This window comes from Gymnodraco acuticeps, unplaced genomic scaffold (assembly GCF_902827175.1).
Source record: "Gymnodraco acuticeps unplaced genomic scaffold, fGymAcu1.1, whole genome shotgun sequence".
Classification (NCBI taxonomy): Eukaryota; Metazoa; Chordata; class Actinopteri; order Perciformes; family Bathydraconidae; genus Gymnodraco; species Gymnodraco acuticeps.
In genome coordinates, this window is record NW_022991180.1 from 5,720,018 (window position 1) to 5,740,858 (window position 20,841).

At 44.4% G+C, this 20,841-nt stretch overlaps 1 protein-coding gene across 3 annotated transcripts in view; it reads right to left on the minus strand.

Annotated features, from left to right (window-relative positions):
* sorcs3b (sortilin related VPS10 domain containing receptor 3b) overlaps window positions 1-20,841 on the minus strand; it is a 48,404-nt gene that overhangs the window by 17,728 nt on the left and 9,835 nt on the right. For all 3 annotated transcript variants that reach the window (XM_034238013.1, XM_034238012.1, XM_034238014.1), the window contains exons 2-6: window positions 5,891-5,958; window positions 1,938-2,037; window positions 1,623-1,781; window positions 1,369-1,442; window positions 519-583 (exon numbers count right to left, since the gene is read on the minus strand). In XM_034238013.1, coding sequence (XP_034093904.1) covers window positions 519-583; window positions 1,369-1,442; window positions 1,623-1,781; window positions 1,938-2,037; window positions 5,891-5,958 — 466 coding nt within the window. The remainder of the gene's footprint in view (window positions 1-518; window positions 584-1,368; window positions 1,443-1,622; window positions 1,782-1,937; window positions 2,038-5,890; window positions 5,959-20,841) is intronic.

Consider the following 20,841-nt stretch of genomic DNA (forward strand, 5'->3'; position numbering starts at 1 on the left):
AAGCTTGGGTAACTGTAGAAATAATAAAGAAAATATTCAATAACTATTTTACAGTGGACATTTGCCCGTTTTGAGATCCAAATTAGCTGAGATTCAACGCAGTAATGCATTGCAGTACTTGCATTGTGTCAGAGTACAACATAAGTTAGTTTTTTCACGAGATAGTATAGTTGTATGCTAATTCAGAGACAGATTTTCTCACCACAGGAGGAATTTAAGTATGAGTATAGAACAGGAAACCCCTTATAATTGGTTTGACAGAATCTATCATGCTGTTTAGATGGGGAGGAGGTGAGTTTGTTCTATGAGACACAGGGGATAGATTAAAGAAGAAAAACATCCATCAACCCGCTAAAACTCTCCGTTTTTGTCAGGAGACACCTATTGTGCTTTACTAGACTTTAGGGACTAATCTAGACAACAGAACGGGTCTCATCTTCCCCGTGACCTTGCTCTATATGAGAGGCAAGGGGTCCTGAGGGTCTTGCGGCTGTGGCGGACTGGAGTGCAGCACTCACGGCCTTTTGCGATGCGCGTCTCGATGTGGACCACATCTGATTCTCTGTCCAGCCCCATTACCGCCCTTGAAAGAGCACGAGGAGGAGATGATAGAGAGGAGCAGACAGAAGTGTAAATGGGGAAGAAAAGGGAAAATGAGATAAGAGATGGGAGGACAGGTTGAGTGTCACAGCTGTAGATGGACATCTCTATTCTGTTAAACCTATAGAACGATGTTTTTATCCCCTGAAAAGTGAAAGTCACCAGCTGCAATTCATCTCAATTCAAAACAGGACACAACAGAAATAAGCTATTATCAGAAACATCAACCATAGCAAATGTATTGTAGGTGGCTGCAACACCATTTAGAAAAATAACTCTGACAATGTGCATGAAGGAACGGTTTCAAGAGCACCAATAATGCATTGCTTCGGGTGCCGCTGTACCCGCTGCGTTGTTCTTATTTATCTAACGCCTCGCTGTTCAAGCATGTGGAGATGTCCTCCAACAAATGTCCTTTCTTTCATGGCTTAAAAACACTCTTGGGTTTGACACGTAGCATGACAAACAGGGATAAACGGCCTCACATCAATATTCACCGCTTTGTGCCCGAGCAGTCGAGATTACTTAATGACAGCGACAACAAAAACAGAATGTCATGTTTGTGCTATGAAAAAGAAGCATAACATTACTTCAGGTCTACGGTACGTGACATGGATATAATGGGTTTTGTGCTCGACTGCCATGGGGAGGAGATCTGTTTTTGACAAGAGATCACAGGATCCTTCTGGCAGCTTTGGGTCACGAACACTATCATTATGCAAATTACAATCAGTCAACTGTACAAAAATAGGGTCTACATAATCATACCAGTAGAATCGGCCTGGCATCACGTTGTCGTGCACAAGCTGCCATTTCCTCCCGAAGTCCATTGAACTGTACAGCTGCAAGACAAAAAATGAGGCCGATCTTCATCACTCTTAAAGTTTTAGGAGGAAGTTAATGTTAATGAGCAGCTAAGCTATAATCACATCGAAAGAAGAAACACATTTATTTTAAAAAGAAATGTAAAACTGTTTTCAGCATCATATATTATCTTCATTGTGGATTCACTCAGAATCTACCTTGCCGTCATGACTGTACGCCAGTATCCAGTTCTCCTGTGCAGGGTGGAAGAGCAGGCTCAGGATATTGAAGTTAATGGGATACTTCTCAAAGCTTGCCCCTTCATCTGAACTGATGAGAACAGCGCTCTCTACCTCTGGGTCGCTAAGCATCATTATCTAAAGTACAGAGGGCCATACGAGGGATATGGCATTAGAAGAGGGAGAGAAGGACAGAGGTACCGTCATTTGGCAGCAATTTAAAGAAAACAAAATCTGTAATTTGACGGCGAGACTGTGAGGGATCAGAGATAAAAGCAACAGAGAAATGCTGACCTTCTGTTTGTTGGTAGGGCAGACGTACAGGTAACTCAAAACTGTCCTTGAGCCCACTTTGTCGTTGAGTTTGCTATAGGTGCTTCCATAGTCAGAGGATCTGCACAAAAACAGAAACATTATATTGTATGTTTGATGAAAGAAATCCATTAGAGAGATGTCTGCTTTTAGGGCACCGTACCAGTGATGTGGCATGTTTTAGCCCATTACCTACAAATCAGTTTTCATTTGTGTTCATAAAGCATAGCATATGTTTTTTAAATTGTTCAGAAAACCTTTTTGCTTTATGGAAACAAAATAGAGACTAACTTCCTGTAATGTTTTATCTTTGTTTGTGTCACTCTTATAGTACAGTATAAAGCACTTTGATGTAATCCTGCAAGAAATGTGCTCTACTAAAAGTGTGCTGTCATTACTCCACCAGTGGGTGCTCAAATGATTATTGAGGACCAAATGGGGAAAGTAACATGGAAAACACATTCACTAATGGAGGCGTCTCTCTGCTCTTTATTCAGCACAGGGTGGCGTTTGAATAAAAAGCAGAGCTCTCAGGAAGTCAGAACTGTAAATAAAGATTGCAAAGATTATATTTTACAGAAAGTTGCTGTAAAAACAGACAAATGGAATAAATACTTGTTTAATGAACCCTGTGGAGTTTTGACAAAAAGTGAGAAATGTTTTGATGAGATTGTACAATTTTGTTTTGTTGTGTGTACACAGAGCAATGTTGCCAACAATGTTCAATATAATCATAGCCTGTGAATGAAACAGCTGGATGACAGTATGTAACAAAGAAATAACTGTGACATCATTACACAAGTGTTAACAGAAATACAAGAAAAAAAACATACGGCTACATTTAAGAGATGCTGAATAATTTGAAAGCTGATCTTATCAATATGAACAGACATAAAATGAGCACCTGCCGAATACAGGGAAAATGCTGTCTGTTGGGGGTACAACATTCAGGTCATCTGCCAACAAGGAAGATGCATCCTTATCTAACTCTTATTTTAAAAGCTTTATCTGAGAGTGTTGTACAAAGATCATGGCTAGAGAGGCCCAGACGCTGTGATTAACTTACTCTTGTAGAACAAATAATTAGTCCAGATCAGGGATGGTTTGTTTTAGGCACCTTTACTGTATATTTAAGTTGGTAAACTCTTAAAGTTTAAGTAGTTATGGTCTGTCAAGTCACTAGATGTTGCAGAGGAGTCAACTGGTTAAGGTAAAGCAGCAGACAACGCAAATAAAAAACATTGATGGATGATTAGCCATGTCTACCAAATGAAATTGCCAACAATTGCTGTAGCAATGCAACGGTAAATACAGGAAGCAGAAGACGGCTAACTAATGCAAACAATGCAGGTTTTAAAAGATCCAAACAAATCAACATTGGACAGGTTTGTTAGGATTCAAAGATACAAACAATGAACATCACTCAAAGTCAACATGACAGTCTTTACGTTCCATATCAACAGGGGAACCTCTTAGCATATTTTTTTTTTTGCAAAAGCGCCCAGGAAATAATCTGTAATCTCCTTTTCACAACTGCATGACAAGAAAGCAATAAGTACAAATATTTATATAAAGAAAGGCATAATGCAAGTTTGGTAGCATTCTGCATTAAACAAGGTTGACATATTCATTAGGCATGTCATACACACATCAACAACACAGTTCAAAACAATGCAGCTTTGACAAACACATAATGCAGACTTAAAGGTGGGATAGGTCATTCACTTCAGAAACACTTTTTGTTATATTCCATGGAATGCTTTTAACATCCCGATAGCAATGAATATATGAAATGTTTTGCTGTAAAAAGCACGACCAATCATTTGAGCCGGCCCGGCTAAAGTAACTGGATGGCCTACCTGCCTGTCAGCCTTCCATCTGTGCACAAGCTTATCTCGTGCCCTCATTGGTCATGTGCGCGTGTGTGTGTGTTGGAGGAGGGGCTCTGTAAGGAAGTCTGAAGGAAGAGGCAGATTTTTTCCGGTTGTGTACTTTCAAATTCTAGCGCACTCGAGCCGGTTTCTCCATTCTCACCTACCCTACCTTTAACATTCACTTTACACATGTCAAGAAAGTCTTTGTCAGCTGAATGTTATGCTACACTGACATGTAATGAAACCAGCATCTGCCTGTGAGTTAGGAAATCAATTTCTGAACCTCAGGTATGGTTAGGAATATGGTCAACGGTAATGTCAATAATACTGAATCCTTACCAGAGCAAAGACAAAACTCTTTAATTAGAGGCGTCTTTTAACAACTTAGTTTAGTTTTATACTTGTCTTCGGTTTTCTTTTCATCTGCAGCAGGAGATGCCAATTTCTGTTACTGTGGTGCAAAACAATAACCTTCAAAGCTATCAAACACATGTTTAAGTAGACCTTTAAAGCACATCAAAACAAAAGAAAGGAATGACAATAAGTCACACATTTGTCGATTAGCTAAATGGCCTGGCTTTACACTTGATTTAGACAATTAGGTCTGCATCGTGTTCACATTATCACGCTTCATACAACTGCCTGCCTGTTCCTTCCATGCATCCCATGACAAGATTAGATGTGTTTGTCATCTTGATCTTCATATTTCTCCTCGCCACAAACAGCCACTCCACGCTCACAGTTCTACCTGAGTGCCTCTAAATGTAATTTCACTGCATAATTGGATAGATATCTGCAGCCATTGTCTGTGCATTAATCTGAATCGTCCCATTTTGTGTTGACATTGCTTACGAAGACTTACCACTCAACACATTTTTGTTAGTACTTATTTAGCTTATCTTTGATTGAGGCTGTGGGAAAAAAAGCCTCTTAAATGATGTCATTATATCGTGAAGTTTCTTAAGCACAAAGGTTAGCCTTTTAAAAACACAAAGGGACTCGATGTGTGTTCAGATTGCGCAAGTCACCCATTGATCTGCACATTGCGTTCAGCCACCAACAGTGGCCCCGAGCTGTAGTCATAAATCATTTATTTTGTTATCACAGAAATCATTTACTCCCGTTTCTTTTCATAATATCCAAATCTCTGCTTTCCTAATACTCATACTAAGAGCCTTTGTGCACCCCCTGAGGTGCACTCTAATTTACTTGTGGTGCTATTGTTAAGCAGACACCTTGATGATGGAAGACCTCCTGTACACAATACGGGATATCAAAACGTGTCAACTCGGGTGTAAATCTTAGCGGCGCCTCTGGTGAAACAGATATTAATTTGAAACTATGCTTGGCAATCTGATGGTCTCTTTTTCACATGTATTTCAGAATTAAATGAGTTCTCTGCAGGCTATGAGAGAGGTGAGAAAAAAGCCGCTCAGAATCAGAGGGCTGGATTGGCCTCTGTGGTATAATCCTTAATGAATTCAATTCTTATTTATGATCTGACAGGGCACTGTAACTCACCTCTCAGTACATACTGAATAGAATTACTACGGCTATACAGTAGCAATTGCATGTCAATTGCTTCTGGAACAAAAGGTTATGGATGACAATCAATCAGAAAACTCCATCAGGAAGTTTCTAGGTCAGAGGAAAAGAGACACAAAAGAAAGAACAATAAACTTCAGATAGTTTTTGGTTTATCATTCATTTCTGTGCTGACAGGAAATAAGGTGGGGGGTGGTTGTAAAAGGGTTTTTCTTAGTTGGGTTGTTTATTTATAGGACTGAAAGAAGCAAAGAAGAGGATGCTTCATTCTGAACTGCTTCATATTGCTTTATTAAAATACTTCATATTGGCTCCAAGTGTAACTCCATTGTTCATATCCTAGCAAGTGAGAACACTATAAATCACACTAACACAATACTGCGCTCTCCATGAATACATTATCCTCATTGTTTTTAGGCCTGTGCTTTTGCATATTTATAAATCCTTGCCACGATGCCATTACCTTTCGATTTAGATGGAAAAGGTAAAAATAGCCATGATCAAACACAAACTTACCTCCACAGTGAGCTCTCAGTAACAGCCCCCAGGTTGAAGTCATACAGCTTAGTCAAGATCAGGATCACCTACAACATAATAAAAACAGACATGCTTGATTACATGCCAACGCTTGCACTAAAAAGCTTTTGCATACAGTAAGTGCTTCCCCAGCATGCACCTGTCTATACCTAATGGCGTGGAATGAATAGAACATGTCTGCTACATCCCTTTACTAATAAATACCAGCGTCATACAGCATGGTATCCCAATGACAAGTGATCCTCATGTTGTCAGGAGATGTCAGTCTGCTATTGGAAGGAACTAAAGAAAACCCATGTGTGCTGTCAGAAATGGTGTCTGTTCTTCATGAGGAATGATACCTACATAACAGCAAAATCTTATCATAATTGTGCACTGAACAATAAAAAAAGAAATGCAGTCAGCGGCTGCCGCGAACAATCCTCTCTCCTTCCCTTTTTCATCTGTCTTTCTTTTACCTTCAAATTAGGGAAGTAGCTGCAGGTCTCAAATGTGGTTTTTGGAAGAGGTTATGTCACTTATTTTACTCATTGGATGCCGTCCAGTTCCTGTTTTGGCTAAATGCTTTTGCGTGTTCTCTGAGGGTGGTTGGAAGATGTGTTTCTGGGAAAACAAAAATGTGGCCCATAAAAGTCTGCCAAGGCACAGAGGGCAGAGTGAAATGGTGTGCAAGCGAATTATTGTCACTCCAATGGCATTATAAATGACTTCCCATGGGGATGCTCATAACTCAGGATAAAGAGGGGGGTTGGGGAAGAGAGGGAGGGCATGGCATGAAGGGAGGGAGAAGGAATGGTAGATTATAACAACCAGGGAGCAGGAACATAGCATAATATGACAAATTATATATAAAGCCTGAAAGATAGGTCAAAAGCTCAATTACAGTGAGTTTAAACACATTAACCTTATGGGACCCATGGAAGAAGTCATTAAGCCGAGAAAAGCCACACAAGACTCGGAGGAACAAAGACGTGCCTCTAAGCCTGCTTTGGAAATGTTAAAAACCCAATTGACCCACAATTTAGCCATCAAATGGCCAATGTGCATGACTGGGAGTATCTGCATTACAGGTTAATTAACCAATCACACAGAGAGATAAGCATTTGCATAACTAAATGCACCATGTCTGCAAGGTCCAACGCTGGAGTCTGAATCAATTTAGCGAGCCGACTTAGTTAAGTGGCTGTGATGTTAGACCTAATTGCCTACTTTGAAAACTAGATACGAGAGAAAAACTCAGCAAAACTGTCGATCGTTTGTTTCTTCACTTCTCTGTTGCTAACAGCAATGACTCTGTGTCATGGGACTGTATAAATAATACAAGGTAAATTGAATCTTGAATTGACTACATCAGTGTCAAACTAGAAGCGCCTCATTCCCAACCAAAGGGATTCAAATACTGCGCACTGCAAATTAACTGAGTGAACAACGAATAAATGTTCACAGTTTTATGGGGTTCAATCACTTGCACAAGGATCCAATTTAATCAAATGCTAACTAATTTAACTGAGAACGTAAAACAACGTCCAAAAATAGCCCCGAATGGCAGAAGTTGATAACAAAGCCCCTCAGCACCGAGCTGTAATTGTCATTAGAAGCTCCGTCTTAAATGTTATTAACGTTTTTGTTCAGTCGGCTCATTAACAAAAGCTGACCCGTTGATATGGGTCAGGGAAGATCTACCTCGGGGACCAACAGACTAGTGAGGCAGATGACTGCTTGGCTGATTTGCCCCTAAGTGGATACATCAAGGGTACATCACTGAAAACTGTGCGGCCCCACGTCTTCAAATTATTGATAGCTGTGCGTCAGGGCTCAAGTCAATAAGGAGCAATTACTTACATGCAAATGCTGAAGGAGAGCACATGCACATCAGATGCGTGGTTTAAACTATAAGGACCCAACAAATACAGAAGAATATTAAAACTCAAATTCTGAGAGTTTGTGGTGCAGCCCTGCACTTATGTAAATGCTGGGAACAAAGAAACACAAAATGGTTTCCAGAATTATTTTTGAGCCTTCTAGGTAAATATAGTTTTCCATGCATATCGTCGCTCACATGAAATTAAGTAAGGACCCTGGAAGGCCAAAAGCAGTGCATTTATTCATGTTTATGTTTTATTGATGTGAGCAAAGAGAGCTTTGCCCCGGGAAAGTCAACCAATCATTTTTCGGATTGGCGCTCCCCCTCCGAGGAGTTGGGTTAGTCATCCTTTTATCATAACGTTTCATTCTTGCTACTTTCTTTCCCTCTTTTGCTTTATTTATTTTTACTTTCTTTCCATCATTCTTTCAATCTCTGTCTTTTTTCCTTTCTTAGTTTTAAAAACAGGCTCTGCAGGTATACTGTTTTCTGCTGTTTATATATTTCATAAGGAACGGCACTTAGAAAAAGAGGAAAACTAACATTAAAGGCGAAGTCACAAGCGGTTTGGCCACGGAAAGGTATCAACTCTTAAAGATGGCTGCATAGACAGCCTCCATGGCAACAAAGCATTACATCCATGATGTAATTGTGATATAATGCATCGGCTTGACACACGTCTCATCCACACACAGACCTACACGCTACACTTGCGCAAGCATGAAGCACATTCACACACAGATTGCTGGAGCAAATGAAATCTTTAGAAATGACATATCCATCTGGTTTTTTAAAAGAGAAATTCTCAAAATGTTTAAAGTGCTTCAGTGGGACGTGAGAGGCATTTCAACCCCATGTTGGTGGGCAGAGGTTTTTCTACACGGCTCGCAATTTAGGCATGAATCATCTCTACAGTATGAACTGCAATATAGCTATTAAGAAATATGAAAAAGACTGTTGCTTCACATCAGTGCAGTTTTACTGTACTCGCCAACAACACGCTCCGAATGAAATCTGTAGCCCTCACTAACGCATCAAGATGGCAGCTTTCAAGAACATGTCTGCTTAATTGGGTAGTCAAGGGAAAAAAAGATACCCTTACTCTAATAATCACACCTCCAGATTGCTGTTTCTTTCCTTCTTAGGAGTTACACACAACGGGAAGTAGTAGCAATCTTCTGAAATAACACCACTTTCATGTAGCTCTGGCACTGTTTTTGAACCGAGCCGGAGGGGCCAAATGAAGGATCCAAATTAATTTCCAAGGGACCCCCAAAGTTGAGAACAGTGAGTGATGTGAAGTTCTTTGTAATAAAAGGAAAAAAAGCATTGACACATTCTTCTATTTCCTTTACCTTTAGAACTCAGTGAAAAGTTCACAGCTGAAATGATACACATTTACATTCTCATGAATACACATAAGCTTCTGTATATTGTACTGTGGGGTAAACACATTCATACACAGAGCCATCTCCCAGGAGTAACCCTTGTCTATTTACCTCCTCTGAGTATAACCACCACATCAAAACGCCTGACAATTCGCTGAAATGTGTCGACACTAATTAAATCATGTCTTAAATATAAGCTTTCATAAGCTGGCTTTCACCCAAATATGCCATCGCTCCTTGTCAGCTGTCTGTGGGTCAGTGTTTGTCACCTTATTAGATTTGATAAACAAAGTTAAAAGGTGTGTATCGAATCTGTCAAAAGATTTAATTGAAACTTAGCCTTGAGTGCAGGTGCTCTTTTATTTAGATTTAGGTGTATAGTAAGTGGCTTTTTTTCTGTGCAATTTTGAGTTGTTTTGTTTTCTAGGGAGTTAGACCATGAGGATTATAATACAAATTATATTTTAAAAATGTATAATAATTATGAGAATAAAAAACAGAAAGTGGCGAAGAAGCAGTACGAAATCGCAAGGCAAGAGTTCGAAGACAGCGGCGGAGGAGGAGCGTCCTCCAGTCCTAAGAAGGAAAGTAAAAAAGCTGGATAGTAGCTCCATCAGTAGAGAGGGTGTGGCTGTTCTGTCTGTGCTGCATTGGCTCCAGTGATTGGGTTGATTGCAGTAACTCAGGGCACCTGGGTCTGGTGTCCTGCAGCTATTTGAAGCCTCTCTGCTCCTCTCTGTTCTCGCTCTGCTTTCTCCTGCAGGCACCCGGCTCTGATGAGTATACCCAATACTTCATTTGACTTGTTTGTGCAAATAAACACCTTTTTCTACCCGTTGACTTGTTGTGTCTCCTTTTTGTTGCTGAGCCAGGTCGCGACAGCTTCACTGAGACAAGTTAGCATGTTAAATAAACATCACACCCAAGTTATGTGTAACATAGACTAGTGTGGACTGATTAGAGCTCATTACATATTTGGTGTATATGTAGACCAGTAAGTAAATTAAATGGTAGTACAAAAATGTACGATGTTGTGTCAAATTTAAAGAAACCTATCAACAATAAAGATCAAATTAAAAGAAAATGTAAATCTGATTAAATATCAGCAGTGCTTACCATTACAAATAACAAATCAAAGAAAAATAAAAACAATATAATTCAATAACATCATCCTTACATCACTGATGATCGTATCCTAAAATGCGTACAGAATAAAAAACTATATTTTTTAGGGCAAATTAAGTCTGTAATGGGCCGGATTGGGGTGCTGCCCATCTTTTACATAATTTTGTTATGTGTCCCAGCGTAAATTACCCTAAATTGACTCTCTGCCATTACGACTTTGAATAAGAAGCGGAAGAAGTGGTTTGGAAGAGGAAGCGGGGTGAAAAAGGTAGTGGGAAGAGCCAAATGAACTAATGCAGATCCACGGGGCCCCTAATGCATCCGGGCCATTAGCAGACACCAAAAGCTGGCATATCAATGTGAGAGGAGCAAACTGGGACTCCATTGTTCACCTCACTACTCTGAATTTCACTGGCCTGAAAGCAGACGCAATTCTGAGGACACAAACATAAAACCTGTTTCATTTGTTGTTAAGCTCATTACATCCTCAACTGCATTAACAGAATAAAGACAGAAGCCGAGGGCAAGAAATGAGAGGCTGTTTGAATCTTTAAATCAACAAGCTAATTAACGTCCCAGATCTTCTACACCCACTGACAACATGTGAGGTTTGAATTGGTCTATTACTTTTATGTGTTATATCTTGTTAATAATGAGGAAAAGCTCCCAAGCCAAACAGAAGAAAACATATTGGTTTATGTCCTTTGTTAGGCCAAAAACCCACTTAATAGTGGAGAAAGTCATCTGTGTATAAAGTGAGTGTATGTGTCACAACACACCCAACACAGTGATATCAATGTTCTCTCTCATAAGATTAATATATTCATGCATCCATTACAAATTATCAGATGCAAACACCTGCGGAGAAACGAAATACAGTATTAGTTGTGCATTTGCATAAATGTCTTTAAGGCTTGTCAGCGATGAGGGCAAAATCAAGGTGCACTGCAAGTGGGCGAGGGGATAAAAACACAACATGTGGCTCTGCGAAGACTCCTCTAAAGTAAAGCACTTAGCAGAAAAGACAAACGTCATTCAAAAGAAATGATGCGGTCGAAGAGAGGCCTAACTCTGTCCGCATCTTATCTGAGGTCCAATTGATTGTCTGTACTTCTGTGGGTGAAAACATACTCTGGGGAGGCTGCTTTCATCAAGTAAAACCCAGCGAAATGTCCCTGGTGCATTAGTCTGCTGTCTGCTGTTTACTTATCCTCCTGACTCCTGAGCTTTGGTCATATTGCCCTAATGCGGGTTTCAGCAATCAATTCAGGCCATTATGGGGGGGGGGACTTAATTAAATGGGCTGAATAGAGGAGGGTTTCACTTCAAACACATTGAGAGGAGATGTTATGTCTCTGCTGCTAACAACAATACACATTAAATGTGCTGTTTGCCATTAGTGGGATAAAAGATTGTGATTGCTTAATTTCTTCAAAGAAAGCTTGGGGTAAGAAGTAAATGAAAAAGGTTTAATGGAGTATGTATAGATATATACACGGTTTGTATTCCTCCTTTGTGTTTATATGTTGACATCACAGCACACTGTTTTGTACAAGACGCATCCAAGGACAAATCTGATGGCAAATTCAGAACTAATTTAAATTTTTTGACACATTTGGCAAAGTTTCAGTCACATCCCGTGCAATTTCAAATGAATTTGCTGCATTGTAAGTGGTGTGGAGAGACAACAATAAAACATTAGCATTTTTGTTTTACTATTGTTCTTTTTTACTGTTCGAGGCCACTGTTGTTTGCTCATACTGTACTTAGTGTTCCAGGTACTTACTTATTTACTTTTGTTAATCTGTGTAGCCCTGTTACTCATTAAGGCATGGACGACTACAGAGATTGGAAATGTAGCAGGGTGAAATATGATAATGTCACATCTTTGCAAAATGAACAGGTTTTTGATTAATTTGAACTATAGTTAGCATTTTGGAGTACTTTGAGCAGAACACCACTCAGACATTTCTCTCGTCTCATTTATTCCTTCACAGCTTTGGCTCCTAATGGCTCGGCTTTTGCCCGCGGGGGTCTGAGCTGGAGCCAAAGGCAACAGTGGGTCCAAATTGAGATTTTGAAAAGAAAGAGCCCTCTACCTAAAACGACACCCTATACGAATAATGTTGCGAGATCACTACAAACATCTGTCCACACCCCCCAACATCAGTGATATGAGTTGATATTGATCCTACAAATTACAGTTTAATATGTTTCCTTGCAACAAAGAACAATATTCTTGCAGTGATTTGAAGCCTAGGAAGGTGTGAAAGTTGGAGGGTGTCAGTGTTGCAAAACTGGTAGGTCTTCCAGCCAATTGGAAAGGTTACATTTCGTTTTTGTACCATTTGAAAAGAGTCCACTGATAAAAAGTTGGTCAAATGTTCCAGTGAATCCGACAAAGGTTATCTTATCGCCATTGTTGTTTTTTATACCTTGTTCTTATTAATGTACTGTTATTAAGATATTTTTTATGTGTATTAATTGTGATACCTTCAACACTGTTCAATGTAAACATTTGCAAGTAGGGGCTTCAAATAAGTGGTTTTCTGTGGCCTCTTTCTGCACTGGATTTTATTTACTATCTTTGTTATGTTCTGTGTTAAAAACACAGCAAAAAAACTCAAACCAAACAAAGTGAATGCAGTTATGTGAAAGCAGTCGGTATATGTTCTTTACTTTAACCATGGTGTTGGGTTCAACTAGTAGAAAACAAAAAAACAACACTTTATTTTTCATCTTGCATTCTTGGTCAGCCACAAAACATAAGAGTTCAGAAAGGCCAAAGTGCTTCGCTCCACAGGGAAAAATCTAATGATGTCTCTTATGGATCTGTATGTTATATCTGGCAGCAGTGGGGCATTCAATGCACAGGACCAGGGTCTAACCCACATGTGGTTAGGTTGAGGAAACAAAAGCACTTTGTTTTTGGATTGGGAATCATGTGGTTCGGATGAATGTTAATAAAGTTAATACACAAGAGTTTCAAGAAAAGTATAACGATAGTTACGGCTGTAACTACGGTTCTATGAGTCCCGGATGACCGCCAGAGGCGGTGCTTTAAGCACTGGATATGTCCATCGCGCGCATGCGCAGCTCGAGTACCAATAACAACAAAGTCACCTGTGACCCACGTGACACCGGCTATATCAGCCGGTGTCGTCAGAGGATCTGTTCCCAGAATCTTCTCGAGAGCACACAAGAATTCTGAGTGACAGGGAACTCTGGCGGTCATCCGGGACTCATAGAACCATAGTTACAGCCGTAACTATCGTTCTATTTCGTCCCTACTGATCGCCAGAGGCGGTGCTTTAAGCACTGGATGACTTATACCAACAATGTCATGAAGAATCCAAGCCCTTGCTCACCACTGGAAGCAGCGGAGCTCGGCAAAAGGACCACGCACAAAGAATGGGGAGTGGCGACATTGACCTGATGACAACTGGAGAATGTGCCAGAAGACGCCCACGACGCCGCGGCGCAGATGGTCTCCAGGGGCACCACCCTCAGGGCAGCCCAAGATGTTGAGATGCTCCTTGTAGAGTGGCATCTCAGCCTGATGGCAGGGGGCGGCCACTGGCCCCGTAAGCCTGTGAGATGGTATCGACAACCCAGTGGGGCAGCCACTGGTTAGAGGGCATAACCTCCTTTAGTGCCGCCAGGGCAAAATCAAGAGTTGCTCCTACTGCCGTATACAGGCAGTAGCCTTGATATATGCCCTTTGGGCACCCCCAGGGCACAGCAACTTCGACGTGCCGTACTCCTGAATGTCAAAAGTGCCAGCTGGGCAGGCTGATTGAAGTGGGTTTGTGGAAGGACCCCAGGCAGGAATGCCACATTTGCCCAAAGGGCAACGCCTGAGAGTCCCACCTCGGGCATGTATTGTTTATGCAGAGGACATGCAACTCCCCGACTCGCTTCCCTGAGGCTATGGCAAGCAGAAATGCTGCCTTCGTGGGCAGCCACCTAAGCCCCACCTGGGCCAGGGGCTCGAAGGGAGGAGATGATAGGGTATCCGGCAGCAGGGGCAGGTCCCAAGCCGGAGCTCTCGGGGTGCTAGGGGGACGCTGCTGTAAAGCCCCTCTCATAAAGAGGGACACCGACCTGTGGCACCCCGCCGTGGCGCCGTCGACCCGAACATGTCGGGCAGAAATCGCAGCCACATAAATTCAGAGTGGAGTGAGAACGTCCACTATCTAGAAGGGACTGTTGTCTAAGCAACAACGTACATGCTGTCCCCAAGGAACACGCACATTCTTGCCCCCCAGTTGGGGTAGAAAGTGCGTGAGAGCAAGCTGCACAGCCCGAAGCTCTAGCACGTTGACCTGGCGCGCACTCTCCTGGGCAGACCGCTGACCCTGAACGGTCCTGCCCTGCCGCACTGCACCCCACCCTGAGAGACATGCACCTATGGTGATGGTCTCCTGGCGGGATGGGTTGGCGCCCATGGGCACGCCCACTAGGAGATAGGCCCTGCCCCTCCAGCGTGACAGAGAGTGGAGGCAATGCTGCGACACCCTGACTTCCCTGTGCCTGTGCCACTTGGCGTCCAAGTGAAGGCTGTTCAGCCACATCTGCATGGGGCGCAACGACAGCGGGCCTAAGGGCCCAGCGGCCGAGGCAGCTGCCAGTCTGCCCAAGGGCCGGAGGAACTGAATATAAGGCACCATCTTGCCCGGCCCACATGGAAGTAGGCATCCCTCAAGTCCACGGTTGAGAACCACTCCACCTGTGCATATGCAGTGGTCAGCATATAGAATGGCAGCACCTTCGGGAATCTGTCGATTCCTCTGAGGTCCAAGATCGGGCGAAATCCGCCGACTTTCTTGCTCACGAGAAAGTACGCCGAGTAGAACCCCCTGGGCTAAGCAGAGGGTCTTACTGGCTTGATTGCGTCCTTGGACAGAAGGACGGACAACTATTGGGCCAGAGCTAGGGCCCCTGCCGGATCGCTGACGACTGTCAATTAGACCCAGCCGAAGGCTAGGGGCCGGAGCTGCGGTCCGTACCCCTGGGTTAAGGTGAAAATCACCCAAGGGACGGAAGTACAGACCGCCCAGTAACTGAGCTGCTGCTGGGAAAGCAGCCGACGACCGCCCCCGGGATTTCAGGGTCCAGCACCCCGGCCCCTGGAGCCTCTTGGGGGGCGCCGGTAAGGCTCTGGGGTACGAGGCCGCCTGGAAGGCGGGCGACCTGGGGCACGAAAGTCATTGGGAGGCGGTGGGCCGCTAAGACCTCTGCAGACCACCCCTGTAATCCGGCGGCTGAGTGCGGCTGGTAGAGCGGCCCCTGGGCCTGCTGGGAGTGGGCACAGGTCTGCGAAGACCCGAGAGCTGCTGCCTGGTCTGCCTAGCTTGGGCGGCACGCTCCAGTGCCTCCAGGGCAGCTGACCTAAACAGCTCCCCTGGCTCGACTGGTACGCTACGGAGGACTCTCCTACATGCCTCCGTTAGTGGTGACTGGGCCAGCGAAACCTGGCGACGAGTCTGTACGAGCGACAAGGCGTTCTGATACAGAGGTGCGTCAACCGAAGGAGGTGCGTCAGCCGAAGGAGGTGCGCCAACCGAAGGAGGGGCGTCAACCGAAGGGGGGGACAGGGACAGGGACAGGCGGCCCGCTAGCAGCCCCTACACCGGGCCCAGGCTGTAGGGCCAAGAGGCGACTTCATCATGCCCCTATCGGCAACTAGCCAATCCACTTTAGAGGACAGCCTGTTTCTAGTCCTTCTATTGAGGGGAGCACACACAGCCATCGCTCCCTCAAGTCGCCGGGAACGGCCGAATTGATCTGGAGGAGGATGTGACAAGGAGAGGTGTCTGTTGGCTGCTGCCAGACGTTCCACCTCAGTGATTCTAGCCACTGAGCGCCCGAGGCATGCAGCTACAGCTCATGCAGGCGTTTACCGTGAGAACCTCCCTCAGATGCTCACATTTCGTCCCCACTGACCGCCAGAGGCGGCCGAGGCAGGAGGGGCAGCGGTCGTGGCCGTCCTCGGGCTCAAAAGAAGCCATACAGGCGCTACATGAATGAGCCATTCTGTAGGTAGCCAGATGCAGCGTAGCCGGGAGCGGGTGCGGGAACACAGCCTTCACCAGCTACCTGATTAATGGAAAGAGTAGAGCGTTGCTGCTACTCGCCGAACAGAAAGAGGGATGTAATTACACCCACGTTACCGGCAGAGGGAGCGGGAGCGAGAGCACTGCCTTCACCTGGCTGGATTAATAAACACGGCAGTTCAGCGTCTACCAGGAGCGGGGGCGAGAACACTGCCGGCTGAGTTAGAGACGAATGCCAGATGCAGCATAACCGGGAGCGGGTGCGGGAACACAGCCTTCACCAGCTACCTGCTTAACGGAAAGACAAGGCAGTTCAGCGTCTACCAGGAGCGGGGGCGAGAACACTGCCTTCACTGGTTGAGTTAGAGACGAATGCCGGATGCAGCGTAACCGGGAGCGGGTGCGGGAACACAGCATTCACCAGCTACCTGCTTAACAGAAAAACAAGGCAGTTTAGCGTCTACCAGGAGCGGGGGCGAAAACACTGCCTTCACTGGTTGAGTTAGAGACGAATGCCAGATGCAGCGTAACCGGGAGCGGGTGCGGGAACACAGCCTTCACCGGCTACCTGCTTAACGGAAAAATGAGGCAGTTTGGCGTATACCAGGAGCGGGGGCGAGAACTGCCTTTACTGGTTGAGTTAGAGACGAATGCCAGATGCAGTGTAACCGGGAGCGGGTGCGGGAACACAGCCTTCACCGGCTACCTGCTGAATTGGAAGAGTAGAGCGGTGCTACTACTCACCGAACAGAAAAAGGGATGTAGCTACATCCGCATTACCGGTAGCGGGAGCGGGAGCGAGAGCACTGCCTTCACCTAGCCGGGTAAAATAAAGAAGCTTAACAGTACACGCAAGACGTTAGCCGAGCGGCTGCTGCTAACGATCAAGCGAGATCAAGTCAAATAACACACATGTTTAAGACCAGATAACTAGCTTCTAAAGAAGAGAACAGCACAGAGCCATAGTTACAGCAGTAACCATGGCCAGTGCTCACACGGCATATAACCGTAGTTACAGTAGTAACTATGGCCAGTACTTACACGGCTTAGAACCGTAGTTACAGTCGTAACTATGGCCAGAACTTACACAGCATAGAGCCATAGTTACAGTAGTAACTCTGGCCAGTACTTGCACGGCTTGGAACCGTAGTTACAGTAGTAACAATGGCCAGTACTTACATGGCTTAGAACCGTAGTTACAGTAGTAACTGTGACCAGTACTTACACAGCATAGAGCCGTAGTTACGGTATTGACTATGGCCAGTACTTACACGGCTTGGAACCGTAGTTACAGTAGTAATTATGGACAGTACTTACAGCTTAGAACCTTAGTTACAGTAGTAACTGTGGCCGGTGTCTAAAAGTGTCAGCCAAACGGCTGCCCACTAGATAATATAATATTGGGAGGATGAAATCCTCCTTAATGGCCACACATGCAGAGCACACAGCACACACAGTGAAGATTGTTCTCTGCATATCGTCCTAGTTCTAGGAGTCTAGTACTAGGCAGTGCTGGAATTGGGCCGGTACTCACCGGTACGCAGTACCGGCACTTCTGGTTCTGACCCATGGAGTACCGGCACTTCTTGCTCAGTACCGGCATGCTGGCGGTACTCCGGTACTCATGCACCGTGCCAGTACTCAACACTCTCCCGCCGTTCTTATTATACATCCATATATATATATACAGCCGCCCGGTACTCAGTAGATGCGTCATGAGGTGCCGAACGGACATTCTCATCGCTCTAACCGCTGGAGTTTCACAGCGGCTGTCAGCTGTTTACTCCTGTCATTCAAACAGAACGTGCTGGAGAGGGGGCGGGGCTTATCTTCTCCATGTAAATACTGTGGTGGAAACAACTATGTCAAAATTAACCTATTTGACCGTGATTTAATAGTAATACACGTTTCAAAATAATAATAATAATAATAATGCCGAAGTAACAACATACTGAAAACTGTTAGTAAAACCATGTTTTAATGCTTTACAATTTACATACCTAGATGCACGTGTGTTGTGTTTATGCAGTGCAACTCCCACCCAGTGGGTGGCTATGTAGAGTGATAGAACAGAGCAGGCACGCCCCCGAGAGAAGGAAAGCAAGTCACATCACAAATTAGCATTTCTAAAATGTTAGCGTGGATTAATAAAGTGCAAAAAGACAGCGGTTGTCGCCGGAAGAAACTTCAAATACAGAGAATGCTGTGCCTGTGTTGGAAATGGTGTCTGATGGGGAGCTTTCTTTGGTTGATCCTCCTGCTCCAAGTTCTAGTGCATTAGCATTAGCACTAGCTCCGCCGCCTCCTCCAGAGCCTCTAACGTTAGCTGCTGCTGGCGCAACTGCCACCACCAACACCGGGCAAAGCGATGCACCTGACTGCTGGACAACGGACCAGGTGCAATATTTTTGCAAGACTAATGCATGGCTCCTTCTTAAAGATAAGAAGCTAGGATGTCGGATATGCAGAGATGTCAAATCTTTGGGAATACACACTGGACAAGGACTGAAACTGTCAACTGAATGGGGTGAGTGTGCAGTGTCTCATTTCGGTGTTGACAAGGGCAAACAACAAGCTAGCCTGAGAAAAAAAATCAAAGAACATAAAGAATCACAAGCCCATGTAAAAGCTGCTGACATCCTTACATCTGCTTCACGTGAAACTATTCAACATCAAGTGCAGTCTATGCATAAATCTGAATTAGACACCACTATCAGAGTTTTTCGAACGGCATATAAAATTGGCAAACATAGCCGGCCATTCACAGACATGCCAATTGATTTGAATGTACAGAAACTGAATGGGCTGAACGTGGGCAGGGTTTTGCACTCCAATAAAACCTGTGGCGAAATCATCGACCACATAGCTCATGAGCTGAAGAAAAAAATGGCAAAAGACATTACAGAAAACCAAAGAAAACTCTGTGTTTTGGTCGATGAATCTACCACTATTAGTGGTAAAACGGTGCTTGTTGTGCGTCTACGCTCAGCATTAGCTGATGCTGAGCCCGAAACGTTTTTTTGGGAGCTGATCGAGTTGGATGGAACAACGGCTGATGACATCACAAAGGCGTTAATGGAGTGTCTTGGAAGAGATTTTAACGAGGACTTTTTAGGTCAGTGTTTCGTTTCTTTTGCATGTGATGGGTCTTCAGTCATGCTAGGGAAGAGAACAGGCGTTGCTACCCAGTTGTGTAGTAAATTCCCAAGCCTGTTTGTGTGGCACTGCTCCAATCATCGTCTAGAGCTGGCAGTTGGGGATGTGGTCAAGGAGGTCTCAGGGCTCAATCATTTCCAGATCTTTTTTGACAAACTCTATTCCTTGTTCCATGCCTCCCCCAAAAATCAGAGGCAGTTAGCGCAGTGTGCGCAAGCAGTCGGACAGCGTCTCCTGGTGATAGGGCGTGTTTTGTCCATCCGCTGGGTGGCTTCAAGTGAAAGGAGCGTCAGAGCAGTCTGGGAAAACTACCGAGTGCTTCATGATCACTTCACAAATGCTGCAAACGACACGAGCAGGGATTCCAGAGACAGAGCAAAGTACAAGGGCCTGGATGATGTGCTCACATCTGCAACGTTTGTCAGCAATCTGGGACTGATGTACGATGCGCTCACAGAGCTCAGCGACCTCTCTCGGCAACTCCAAAAAAGAGAGATGACACTGCCTACAGCAGATAGGCTCTTAACTCGAGAAATACGAGTTTTTGAATCCATGGTCACCATGCCTGGCCCACACATAACTACAGTTCATACAGCTCTAGCTGAGAAGTCCTTCAAGGGTGTTGCCCTGCGTGAGAATGGCAGGCTTGTACAGATTCATGCAGGTCAGTTTTTCCGCAGTATGGTAGAGAATCTGAGACACAGAATGACTTCCACAACCTCCTCTCATGTCAGCACAAGAGAAATCCCATTACATGGCCGGGAGGCCCGGGACAATCAGCTAATCCAGGACATGAAAGTTATCCATCCTGGAAGTTGGCCTGAAGAGGAGTTAGACGTACAGTATGGGGACGTAGAGGTGCTACGTTTGTGCGAAGTGCTGAAAGTGGACAGAAGAGAGACTGTTCAGGGCTTTCGCGAATACAAGGAAACCAGGGCATCCCGTACACCTGCTGCCATGGAGCCTCTACTGAAAGCAGTCCGAACCATCGCTGTCTCCACTAGTGAGTGTGAGCGGGCATTCAGCTGCATGAACGATATCCTTACTGCAAAAAGGAATGCTCTCTCTGTCAGCCGACTGTCCAGCCTGGTTTTCATTAAATGTAATGGACCATCACTAGGACAGTTCAATCCGGAACAGTATGTGAGGTCCTGGCTGGCAAAGGGAAGGAGAAGTGCTGATGAAAGAGCCTGTCCAGCTCCAGCCCCTGATACTGATGTCCCCAAGGCCTTCTGGAGCCTTTTCTAACAATGTGAAGTATATTGCAAAGCAGCTCACCCAGTGAGAAGACTTTTGGCATAATGTGCCGATTTGTACAGATCATGGAGATAGAAGGACTTC